This window comes from Theropithecus gelada, chromosome 3 (genome assembly GCF_003255815.1).
Source record: "Theropithecus gelada isolate Dixy chromosome 3, Tgel_1.0, whole genome shotgun sequence".
Taxonomy (NCBI): domain Eukaryota; kingdom Metazoa; phylum Chordata; class Mammalia; order Primates; family Cercopithecidae; genus Theropithecus; species Theropithecus gelada.
The window spans coordinates 14,998,125-15,011,291 of NC_037670.1; the positions used below are offsets into that span (position 1 = coordinate 14,998,125).

The following is a 13,167-nucleotide window of genomic DNA, read 5'->3' on the forward strand; positions in this document are numbered from 1 at the left end:
GAGCCTAGATGGCGCCACTGCACTCCAGCCTGGGCAACACAGCGAGACTCTGTCTCAAAATAAATAAATAGCCTATGATTTAAAAAGCCTTGGGAATCTGTAATTCCAGTTCTGTGTTATACTAATATTGGACTAATAAATAATCTTTCACAGGTGAGGAAAGATTACGACACCCTTTCTAAATGCTCACCAAAGATGCCCCCCGCTCCTTCAGGCAGGGCATATACCAGTCCCTTGATCGATATGTTTAATAACCCAGCCACGGCTGCACCGAATTCACAAAAGATAAATAATTCAACAGGTAAGAGATTCAGTCCGATTTATTTGAAGATACCTTTTACATTTGTTTTAAGATAAGCTGTGAAATAAATATTTTGGATAAATGTGTTGCAAGGTCTGGAGGTAAACAAGCAGGTATGGTGGCTACGTTCAGCCCTGGCTTTGCAGAGCGTGAGTTCAGAACAAATACAGGTCTAGTTTATGAGGTGCTCTGATAAGTGATAGATTTCTCTGACATTCACCAGTTCTACGCATTGACTGATGTTTATCCAGAGTAAACATACTGTTGAGAATTACCTATTTACAAATAAATGGAGGCCGGGCGTGGTGACTCACGCCTGTAATCCCAGCCCTTTGGGAGGCCGAGGCAGGTGGGTCACCTGAGGTCAGGAGTTTGAGACCAGCCTGGCCAACATGATGAAACCCCATCACTACTAAAAATACAAAAAATTAGCGGGGCATGATTGTGCCTGCCTATAATCCCAGCTACTTGGGAGGCTGAGGCGGGAGAATCGCTTGAACCCAGAAGGCAGAGGTTGCAGTGAGCTGAGATCGCACTACTGCACTCCAGCCTGGGTGACAAGTGCAAAACTCTGTCTCAACCAATCCATCAATCAGTCAATCAATAAGAAACATGCATAGCCTCGCTGTGTGTTCCATATTTGGTGGCAATTGTAATAAAACTTTTTTCTGCAATAAAATAAGCTATAAAAGTTCACACTGAAATGGGAAAGATTCCCTTGTTCCCCTTGCAGGGCCTGTGATGGGGATGTGGCTCGCGTCTTCAGGGGCCCGGCGCTCAGACCTCTAGGGGTGTAGACAGACGGGCAGGCTGTGGGGTTCCCATGTCACAGCAGTGTCTAGGGACGACCGTTTACAGCTGAAGCCCCAGGTGGCGCATGTTACCGTGTGCTCTTTCAGTTTTAGTTTGAGCCTATAGGTGGCTTGTGTTAACCAACTCAATTACACCCTGTACCTTGTCACAGGGAAAGAGGGTTTTCAGTATCCCAGGTTCTTACCTTGGTGTACCAGAAGAATCGGGTCACACGGGAGCTTGGAGAATCAGTGCACGGTTTTATTGAGTGGAGGCAGCTCTCAGCAGATGGGGGAAGTCAGGAGGGGATAGAGTGGGAAGATTTTCCCCTGGAGTCGGGCCACTCAGTGGCCTTGACCAACTGTTGCAGCCAAACCCTGTGTCATTCTGCTGGTCAGTGGCCTGCCAGCATGCTGGAGCCTGTTGGTGCCTCCCTCTCGATGCCTAGCCACTGTGTTTGTTCCTCCAGCGACAGGCTCCTTGCAACGTCCAGCAGCTTGCATGTCTGCCTGCTTAGGGTCTTGAGGGTTTTTATAGGTACAGGATGGGGGTGTGGCAGGCCAGGGTGGTCTTGGGAAATGCAACATTTGGGCGGGAAATGCCTGTCCTCACCTAGGTCCATGGGGGTGGAACCCTAGCCAGAGACCACACCCTCCTCTACCCAGCACTTTCCTTCCCCAGTTCCATATCCTTTAAAGGGACCATGCTCTTCCCTTCCCAGCATTTCATAATTATCAACATGACAAAATTATGATTATTAAGCTTACCAATAAGCTTGGTTTGATTTTTTTTTTTTTCCGAAATCAAGTCTCACTCTGTCACCCAGGCTGGAGTGCAGTGGCACGATCTCGGCTCACTGCAACCTCCGCCTCCCAGGTTCAAGCGATTCTCCTGCCTCAGCTTCCCAAGTAGCTGAGACTGCAAGCATGTACCACCACGCCTGGCTAATTTTTGTATTTTTAGTAGAGACAGGTCCTCACCATGTTGGCCAGGCTGGTCTCGAACTGCTGACCTCAGGTGATTCACCCGCCTCAGCCTCCCAAAGTGCTGGGATTACAGGTGTGCGCCACCACGCCCAGCTGGTTTGAATTCTAATCAGTGTTTTTCATCATCTCTAATAGAGCACCTCATGCTCTGTTGAAGAACTTAAGTTCTAACTTGGATTGCTTAATTTTGTTGACTATATTTCAACAAGCTGGGGTCAGACGCAGTGGCTCATGCCTGTAATCCCAGCACTCAGGGAGGCCGAGGCGGGCGGATCGCTTGAGGCCAGAAGTTTGAGACCAGCCTGGCCAACATAGTGAAACCCTGTCTCTACTAAAAATACTAAAATTTAGCTGGGCGTCGTAGTTCACACCTGTAATCCCAGCTACTCAGGAGGCTGAGATACAAGAATCACTTGAACCCAGGAGGCGGAGGTTGCAATGAGCCGAGGTTGCGCCACTGCACCCCAGCCTGGGTGACACAGTGACAAAAACAAAAGTTGGAGCCAGTTACTGTCTGCAGATGTTGCCGGCTGCTTCACTGGTCAGACCCCGTCCTTCTGCACATTCTTATAACCCAGGACCCTCGAGACCTGTGCCATGGCCCCAACCCATCCACTTGGGGTGTGTCACAGGCCCCATGTTGTGAAGGTTGTGGCAGTCAAGCTGTTGGTGAGAGAGAGCCCTGGACCAGAGTGTCCCAAGCTATTGGGCAAAAGAACAGAGTTTTCCAGAATGATGACTAGGATGGCCCAGCAGAGGAAGATGATGGTCTGTAGGCATTTGCCTTTGAAGGAAGTCCTGTCAGTTAACTAAAATACACAGTTAAAGTTTATAATACTCTATGCATCCCAGTGATTCAGATGACTCTGGTTCTTATTGGTAAAAGCAGAATGAAATTTGCTGGTGGAGGGCTGGACGTGGTGGCTCACACCTGTAATCCCAGCACTTTGGGAGGCCGAGGCAGGTGGATCTCGAGGTCAGGAGTTCGAGACCAGCCTGGCCAATATGGTGATGAAACCCCGTCTCTACTAAAAATACAAAAATTAGCTGAGCATGGTGGCACGTACCTGTAATCACAGCTGCTCAGGAGGCTGAGGCAGGAGAATCGCTTGAACCCGGGAGGTGGAGGTTGCAGTGAGCCGAGATCACGCCACTGCACTCCAGCTTGGGGTACAGAGTGAGACTCCGTCTCAAAAAAGAAAGAAAATTGCTGGTGGGTTCAACACCAGTGAGGTAGAGCGTGGCAGGTTAAGGGGGCACAAGGTTTATATTGTAATCGTGAAGAATCTGCAAGAACGAAGCAGAAAGATCTTGCATTGTTTTAAGTTAAAGATGCTTGCTGTATTACTAGCCTGGGAAAATTTGAATGGGAAAAAAAAGGGCCAGAAGCAGTGGCTCACACCTGTAGTCCCAGCACTTTGGGAGGCCAAGGTGGGAGGATCACTTGAGGCCAGGATCAGGCTGGGCAACATAGCAAGACACCGTCTCTACAAAACAAAAATTAAAAATGAGCCTGGAATGGCGGCGTGTGCCTGTAGTCCCAGCTACTTAGGAGGCTGAGGAGGGAGGATCCTTTAAGCCTGGGAAGTCCAGGCTGCAGTGAACTGTGATCCTGCCACTGCACTCCAGCCTGGGCAGCAGAGTGAGACTCTGTCTCAAATGTATATACATATTTTTTTTCCTACCTTTTTTTCCCTGGAGTGGAAATAGCCTGTGTTTGAATGGAGACATGAACAGCACAGCCTCATGCCCCTGAGTAGAGTGTATGGGACGAAACTGCCCTAACTGGTTCCTGGTCCAGCCACTTGCCAACTGTGGGGTCTGTCCTGTGGATAACTAGTTCCTTCCTCCTTGGAGCCGGGCAGGATGGCAGCTGTGAGACATTGAGATCAGTGACTGGCACCTGGTGAGGACTCTGTAAACGCAACTCATCCTCACCTCGTCCTTCTTAGACCCCGGGGGTGAGAAGCTGAGCGGCCAGCGTTGCCAGACCGACTGCATTTCCAGCTTGCTTCTTTTCTTTGTGGACATTAGCAATTGGATTTGAACTGTGGCCCTAGCCTGCCTTTGCGATTGGAATTGCGAGGGCAGTTTGGCGTCGGAGCGGTTTGCCTCTCTAAGGAGAGCCATCCTGGCCAAAGCAGAATGCAGATCAACCCGGCACACGCCGCCTTGTCCTTGGGCCTGGAAAAGAGCCCGCAGCTGCAGGGATCCTCTTCTGCACGGTGCAAGCCTTCAGGCTACATGCTGCCTCTGTTTCTCAACAGTCCCTGCCCCTTCTGGGCAATGATCAAGGCGAGGAAATAGGACAGGGTCGGTTTCCATGGAAGGAGCATTGTTAACAAGATGAGAACAGGTGGATTCCTGGGGTTTGCTCATTGGAACGTGCCTGTTGATTCTCATGCTTTGAAAAGCCATTACTGCTACATTCCCTCCAACAGGTACTTCCGAAGATCCCAGTTTACAGCGATCAGTTTCGGTTGCAACGGGACTGAACATGATGAAGAAGCAGAAAGTGAAGACCATCTTCCCGCACACTGCGGGTGCCAACAAGACCTTACTCAGCTTCGCACAGGGAGACGTCATCACGCTGCTCATCCCCGAGGAGAAGGATGGCTGGCTTTATGGAGAACACGACGTGTCCAAGGCGTAAGTCTGGGTGTGATGGTCCCGGCAGGGCTCCAGACGGCCCCTCCCTTCCAGAGCCGCCAAGCTGAAAATTGTCTTTGTGGACATGCTCACATTTTAGCCAAAGTTAAGTTTATGGCTTATTTCTAGTTTAGTTAAGTTACTCGATCCCAGGCTATTTTCTGTGTATCTGTGCGTGTAGAGATACACTTGGTGCATGCATAGTTATTAGAGCATAGGAAGTCACCTCTCTGAAAGTAATTTAAGCATTCTTTTGTTTTTTAAAAAAATTTAGCATTTGGCCAGTGCAGTGGCTCATGCCTGTAATCCCAGCACTTTGGGAGGCTGAGGCGGGCAGATCACCTGAGGTCAGGAGTTCCAGACCAGCCTGGCCAACATGGTGAAACCCCATCTCTACTAAAAATACAAAAATTAGCTAGGCGTGGTGGCAGGTGCCTGTCATCCCAGCTACTCGGGAGGCTGAGGCAGGAAAATCTGGGATTGAACTTGGGAGGTGGAGGTTGCAGTGAGCCAAGATCACGCCACTGCACTCCAGCCTTGGGTGATAGATAGAGCAAGACTCCATCTCAAAAAAATAAATTAAATAAAATTGGCATGTGCTTTATTGAGGATAATCTGCATATCATATATACTTTGTTAAGGTTTAGCACATAGTTTGAATGCAATCCTCTTAATTTCAGCCATAATTATGTGCACAAGCCTTCCTGTAACTAGCTTGTCAGTTTTCTAGACAGATTGTTCCGATGTATTAAATAAAACCAATATGAAAAAAAGGGTAATCCAAATCAAATTAATGTCATATATACAACATATATTGCTTTTTAGCTAGGCATGGTGGTGTACACTTCTAGTCGCAGCTACTCGGATGCTGAGGCAGGATGATTGCTTGAGCCCAGGAGTTTGAGTCTGCTGTGAGCTATGATCGCACCACTGCCCTCCAGCCTGGGCAACAGAGTGAGACCCTGTCTCTATTAAAAAAAAAAAAAAAAAGAAAGAAAAAAGAAAAATTGTTAACAATACACATGGTTCAGTGTATGTGAAAGTCCATATTTATCTATTAAAAGCCTTAATTTCATTTCCTCCACACGTGGGCCTTTCTGGAGCCAGGGACCGGTCTGCCCTGAGCTCTCATCAGGCTGTTCAGGGAGGTTGCCATCCACTTGTCTACTGCTGATAGTATCTTTTCTCCCTCTTTGCCGGTAGGAGGGGTTGGTTCCCGTCGTCATACACGAAGTTGCTGGAAGAAAATGAGACCGAAGCAGTGACTGTGCCCACACCAAGGTAGCCCTGAACATGACTGATGTCTCCCAGTGACAGAAACCCCTGCCCTGAGGTTTCCATAACACACCACTGTGTAGCTCTGTCGCAGGCCCTGCCCTAAGCCTCAGCTCTCATGGACTAGTCAGAGATGAGACTGTGGCTCACAGTGCTGTCTGCTATGATTTCTTTTGTCCCCGAGTTTTGCTGCTGTGAGGAGACCCAGCCCAGGCCACCTATTCCCCGCAGTCCTGCAACCCTCTGAAACTCCCTCCCTGTCCCCCGTACCTCCTGGTCGCTAAACCCAAGGCATGTGTTTTCTGTCCTTATCGTACGCTTATCTTACCGTCCTTATCTTACAGCCCTTAACGCTGTTGTATGCTTTTTCTGGAATGTTCTCTGACCCTGGCTGCTTGACCTGTGCTCTGTTTGTCTTCTGCCTTATCAGCTCTTTGCACCCCTCTTCCGCCCATCAACTAAACATGAGTGTTCTTGGGGGTCACCCTTGGTCCGTCCTTCCTGCCTGTGCTGGGCCATCTCGTCCACTCCCATGGCTTGAAATACACTGTTGGACTTCGCTGAGCACCTCCATGCCGAAAACCCCCAAATCCGTATTCCAGATGAGATCATAACAGTAGTTACTGCCCAGAGACTGTCCAGAGGGCTTTGCATTGATTTGCTCATTTAATTCTCACAGCAGCCCCATGAGGTGGGCCCCCACTTTAAAAAATGAGGACACTGGCCGGGCATGGTGGCCCATGCCTGTAATCCCAGCACTTTGGGATATGGAGGCAGGAGAATTACTTGAGGCCACAAGTTCAAGACCAGCCTGCGCAACATAGCAAGACCCCCATCTCTACAAAAAAATAAATAATTAGCCAGGGCATAGTGGCATATGCCCATTGTCCCATCTACTCTGGAGGCTGAGGTGGGAGGATCGAAGTTCACGAAACCCCCATAACCCATCCGGCTAGCCAAGTAGAAGGCCTCCAGGTCTGACGTTGCATTCCCCCAAGGTCTGATGCTGTCTGCAATCTTCATTCCTAGCAGAATAGCTAAAATGCCATTGTACTGGGGAAGAAAAACTCGGTAACATTTTTAGGATGTTAAAATTTCAAGTTTTTACATTTTTTTTTTTTTTAACTCTTAGCTCATTGCTCACTCCAGCTTTTGCTAGTCTCCAATTTCTTTCCTTAGATTAAATCAATCAAGAGCCAGCCCCTAATTTAAAAGGTTTCCTCTCCTTTTGTCATGTCTTTTAAAGAATTTTTTGGCCAGGCACAGGGGCTCATGCCTATAATCCCAGCACTCTGGGAGGCTGAGGCAGGCAGATCACCTAAGGTCAAGAGTTCAAGACCAGCCTGGCCAACATAATGAAACCCTGTCTCTACTAAAAAAATATATTAAAAAATTAGCCAGGCATAGTGGCAGGCACCTGTAGTCCCAGCTACTTGGGAGGCTGAGGCAGGAGAATCACTTGAACCGGGGAGGCGGATGTTGCAGTGAGCCAAGATCCCGCCACTGCACTCCACCCTGGGCAGTAAGAGTGAAACCCCTTCTCAAAAAAAAAAAAAAAATTGTGAGGATATGTTTATAAACCGCTAAAAACATTACAGTGTTTTAGGCCAGGTGTGGTGGCTCACGCCTGTAATCCCAGCTGAGGCGGGTGGATCACTTTGAGGTCAGAAGTTCGAGACCAGCCTGGTGAATATGGTGAAACCCCGTCTCAATTAAAAATACAAAAAAATAGCTGGGCACACTGGCGTGCACCTGTAATCCCAGCTACTTGGGAGGCTGAAGCAGGAGAGTCACTTGGACCTGGGAGGTGGAGGTTGCAGTGAGCCGAGATCATGCCATTGCATTCCAGCCTGGGTGACAGAGTGAGACTGTTGCAAAAAAATTAAAAAATAACAGTGTTTTGTATTGATATATGTACTGTGTGTGCCTGTGTGTGCGAGATCAAGATCAGGTTTTGATTGGTGACGTACCGTTCCTGTTGTCCTTGGTCAGGGACATGGAGGATGTTTGGGGCTTGGTGGTAAGACATTATCTAACATGTGCTGTGTCCTTTTTGGGTTTGAGCCCTGCGCCGGTGAGAAGCATCAGCACTGTGAACTTGTCTGAGAACAGCAGTGTTGTCATCCCCCCACCTGACTACTTGGAATGCTTGTCCATGGGGGCAGCTGCCGACAGGAGAGCAGACGCGGCCAGGACGACATCCACCTTTAAGGCCCCAGCGTCCAAGCCCGAGACCACAGCTCCTGTGAGTAAAGCCACAGCGGGGCATCCTGTATCCTGGACTCGCCATCCCGACGGGGAGGCACAGGTTGCTGTTCCCGTGGTGACTGCCTTGCTCTGCTCTGCCCCCCGTGGGAGGGTGGTGTCTCCCGGGAGGAGGGAGGAGGGGCCTTGCCGCCTTTGATCCTCTAGATTCCCTTCTTTTTTTTTTTTTGAGACGGAGTCTCTCTCTGTCGCCCAGGCTGGAGTGCAGTGGCCGGATCTCAGCTCACTGCAAGCTCCGCCTCCTGGGTTCACACCATTCTCCTGCCTCAGCCTCCCGAGTAGCTGGGACTACAGGCGCCCGCCACCTCGCCCGGCTAGTTTTTTGTATTTTTTAGTAGAGGTGGGGTTTCACCGTGTTAGCCAGGATGGTCTCGATCTCCTGACCTTGTGATTCGCCCGTCTCGGCCTCCCAAAGTGCTGGGATTACAGGCTTGAGCCACCGCGCCCGGCCTAGATTCCCTTCTTTGTCATGCAGCCTTTCACCTCCTTGACTTCAGCCCTTCTTTCACGTGGACTCTATCTTGTCAGTGACAGTTTACACACAGTCGCCCCTAGTTCGCTAGATTTTATTAGGTTTCTTCTCTCTCCTGCCTGGCTGCAGTCTTTTAGCCATTGAATCACCATTTTCTTTCATTTTCTTATTTTCTGAAGAGAGGCTTAGGTTCAAAGTGGTAACTTCATCTTTCTTCAGAAAGTCTTGACTCCCAGGCACTGCGGATGTTATCTTTAACCCTAAACCCTCTAGGCACGGGGTTTAAGGCTAAAGATAACCCTGAAAGATAACCCTAACGTGCCTCCGGGGGCCCAGCATGGAGGGCCTGGGCTCCCGGGACCAATTCATCCACTCCCGCCACCGCGCATGTCTGCTGGGCACCAGGCCCTGGTGCAGGCTCTCCCGATAGAGGAGAACAAGGCCAGACTCTGCCTCTTCGGAACTTCTGTTCTAGTGATAGGAAGCAGACAATAAAAAATCAACAACAGCATCGACACTAGAAGCCATGCAGAGAATAACACAAGTTGAGGTGATGGTGGGGCGGGGAGCAGCGTGGCTGGACGTCACTCCCGGGCTGGGTTGGCCGAGGTTAGTGCGCCCTGGCGTGAGGCCTGTGGGTGAAGGGGAGGAGGCCGGGTGGTGGTGTCTGCACCCCTCGCTCCAGGAGCTGTCTTGCTTTGGCGAAAGGAGCCAGGCCCCATCCCCTGTGTCCAGGGCCTTTGTTCAGCTGTGAGTGGTGCTCAGGCAGAGTCTCTCAATGACGTGAAATGGATGCGCTTCTAAAATGCGCCTGCCCCGGACCTTCGCGTGAGCCTTGAGGAGTCTGGGAACATACACCTGCCTCGTTGTGGACTACAGTGGCATGGTTTGGTTTAGGAGTGCTAGCTTTTGAAACTTCATTCAAAATGTCTTTGAGGCAGTGCAATGGCTCACGTCTGTGTAATTCCAACACTTTGGGAGGCCAAGGCGGGAGGATCACTTTAGCCCGGGAGTTTTAGACCAACCTGGGCAACATAGCAAAACCCTACATATACAAAAAATACAAAAATTAGCCAGGTACTGTGGCACATGTCTATAATCCCAGCTGTTCAGGAGGCTGTGATGGGAGGATCGCTTGAACCCAGAAGTTCGAGGCTGCTGTGAACCATGATCATACCACTGTACTCCAGCCTGGGTGACAGAGACCCTGTCTCAAAAAAAGCAAAGAAAAATGGTTGACAGTGTAGTTGTTTGAATCTGGACCCAAGTCAGCTACATACATGGTAATTGGTGGACAGGCCTCATGAGGCCTTTTCTGGCTGCAGGTCTCCCCTCTGCCTCTTGTCCTTAGCAGTCTCTTTGTAGAAGAACCAGTCATTTGTCCTGGAGGGGTCCCCCATCTGGGTTTTGCTGATGGCGTCCTTTCTGCGTTCCCCCGTGTCTCTTGTGTTTCTGTAAATTGGTAGTTAGACCTCAGGCCCTGCTCAGAGTCTGTTGCTGTTTTGCTGGTTTGCCTGTTGTGTTTTGCTGCAGCATTTCACCAGTGAGGAGGCACATGTGCGTGTCTGTCTCTTTTTGTGATGTTAGTGGCTGTTGATGTTTGCCTAGCCTGCTGCTTTATTAAGGCTGGATAATGCCTTTTAAGGTAAAAGAATCTTGCCCCCAAAAATCACAGCTCTGGCATTGTAAGTGAGAACACTGACACTTTAGCCAACCCTGGATAGTCTCCAGTGTTAGAAAACGAAAACGTGCCATTGTCAGTGTATTTATCGTGTGGATAAAGCCTGGTGAAGAAAGCACTGTGGCCGCCATTCTCACTGCAGGGAATTGGATAAATGGGAGAAGCCTGGTTGTAAGTATCAGTGTTCTCAGTAATGACAGATTCTTCCTTACTTAGCATTGGGGAGTGAAAAGGTGACCTGGCTTCATTCTTAAACCTCTTCGTTGGCAGGATCATGACATCCTGTTAGTGTCGGGAGGCTGCCAGCAATCTGAGGATTGTGCACGGTGCGCGCCTCTTACCGGCTTCCCACTTCCTCGGGCAGCAGAGCTTTAAGCACACCACTGTCCTTGAGGGCCCTGACCCGGAGGGCTGGGCTGGACAGGGGCTGCCCGCAGGGGGTGACCTGGTGCCCTGTAGCCTCCACCAGCGCGGCTGGCCCATGTGGACACCACTGCCACCCTTCCCGCCTGAGCTGGTATTCTCAGCTCACACCCGCAAGCTTCAGCCTGGCCCCTCCACGGGAGAGATTCCCGATCATCCTGTCCCCGGCTGCCTCCACGGGCTGTACCTGCCAAAGCTCACTTCCACAGACCACCCTCCCTCCAGCCCCCACCACACGGACACACACACACATGCGTGCACATGCACATCATCTTCCGGCCCCCTTTCTGTCTCGAAAGCTAGTAGGCTTTCAGGCTTTCAGTTTAGCAGCCTTTCATTTCTGGTTTCATCCAAGAACATTCAAAAGCCCCAAATACCTCATGAGAATGCCCTCCTTATGCAGATTCTGATGATTTCAGTTGTCATTGATTCTGCACGTGTTTGAGGACTGACTGCGGGTTAACTTCATGATCACTGAAATCAGTGAGAAGGCCTGTCCTGCACAGGGGTGGAGGTGACGCCCACAGGGAGGTCATGTTTATCACTGATGAGATTCCCTGGGCAGCAGACTTCTGAGGCCAGTAGACTTCTGTCAACACAGTCACATGGCAGTGAGGGGATGGCTGTCGGGAAGGGGTTTTGTAGACAGAGATTAGACCGTCCCAACAGCACTCATCCAGCCGGCCTCTACTGGGCGGCCTAGAGCCAGGCCCTCAGGACACAAAGAGGAATGAGACCCACCCAGGGGTGGAGTCCAGGGAGCGCTCGATGCATGGGGCAAGGACAAGGGGAGAGGCCGGGGTTCCTGGGACGCATCAGGGGAGGCTTCTAGGAGGAAAGCATTGGAGCCAGGCTCTGAGGCATGAGCTTCAGCAAAAACACAAGGTCTAGGCATTGCGGTGACTCGGGGGGCTCGAGAGCTGGGGTCAGGCAGCAGCTGAGAGGCAAGATGAGCCCCCACACTGCCGTCTGGCTTCTGGCTGGGCTGCGAGGGGAATGGCGCCGCCGGCCCGTGGTGCCCTCCTGTCTCTCGTACCTTCACACCCTTCGCACCTCATGGTGCTTCCTGAGCAGTGCCTGTGCTGGGACCTCCCGGGAGGTAGCGGGATCGCGGGGCCTCGTGAAATGGAGAAAGGGAGGCACAGAAGAATGGCAGCTGCTGTCCAAGGCAGGTTAGAAACCCAGTTCCGAAATCTCAGCCAGCAGCTTCTTGGCCTCCACATCAGTACGCTTTCCCGATAAGACACGCCGTGGTCATCTGCCTGCTGTTATTTTAACATCCTGTGCAGACTGCAAAAGCATTGCGGGGAGGGACCACAACTGTCAGCCACATCCAGCCTCTGTGGACAGCGCTCCTTCTGTCAGACAAGGGACGTTTCATCTGGACTGACCCCAGTCGGGAGTTCCGGGAGCGCAGCTGTGGGAAACAGCCTGCAGACGCGTCGGCGCTGCTCTAAGGGCAGGAGCGGAGAACAGGGGAATGGCCGTGTGTTCTGGGCCTCCTGGCCTTGCAGCCTCCCGCATCTGCAGGCAGCATGGATCAAGCATCCGTGTCAGGCACGAGCAGCGCAGACATAAATGCTCCCTGGCCAGTCCATCAGCCACAGGGCACACAGGGAAGCAGAGTGCTTGAAAAACGGACGGTGCAACAAAGGGACGGACTAGAGGTTTACATTCATTCATTCATTTATGAGACGGAGTCTTGCTCTGTCCCCCAGGCTGGAGTGCAGTGGCGTGATCTCGGTTCACGGCAACCTCCACTTCCCAGGTTCAAGCGATTCTCCTGCCTCAGCTTCCCAAGCTGGGATTACAGGTGCCTGCCAGCTAATTTTTGTATTTTTAGTAGAGATGGGGTTTCACCATGTTAAACAGGCTGGTCTCAAACTCCTTATCTCAGGCGATCCTCCCGCCTCAGCCTCCCAAAGTGCTGGGATTGTAGGTGTGAGCCACCGTGCCCAGCAAATTTTAATTAGTTTAAGTCGCCATATACAGCTAGTGGCTGCCACATTGGACAGTTAGGAATAGATCATACAAAACAGGACAGTGCTCCATTTAAAAACTTGCTCTAGCTGGGCATGGTGGCTCACACCTGTGATCCCTGCTACTTGGAAGGCTGAGGTGGTAGAATCACTTGAGCCCAGGAACTCAAGCCCAGCCCGGGTGACAGAGAACCCATCTCTCTCTCTCTCTCTCTCTCTCTCTCTGTGTATATATATATATGTGTGTGTATGTGTGTGTATATGTGTGTGTGTATGTGTGTGTATATATATATAAAGAAGCTTGATCCATAACGTGGTGGTCGAGAAGCAGGTACCATGGCTGA

General features: G+C 50.7%; 1 protein-coding gene across 1 annotated transcript in view; it reads left to right on the plus strand.

Moving 5' to 3' along the window:
- The window catches only part of BAIAP2L1 (BAI1 associated protein 2 like 1), a 112,125-nt gene that overhangs the window by 93,137 nt on the left and 5,821 nt on the right, over positions 1-13,167 (plus strand). Inside the window, exons 9-12 of the mRNA XM_025381225.1 lie at positions 154-301; positions 4,521-4,728; positions 5,932-6,009; positions 8,068-8,248. Of these exons, the coding sequence (XP_025237010.1) occupies positions 154-301; positions 4,521-4,728; positions 5,932-6,009; positions 8,068-8,248 (615 nt within the window). The remainder of the gene's footprint in view (positions 1-153; positions 302-4,520; positions 4,729-5,931; positions 6,010-8,067; positions 8,249-13,167) is intronic.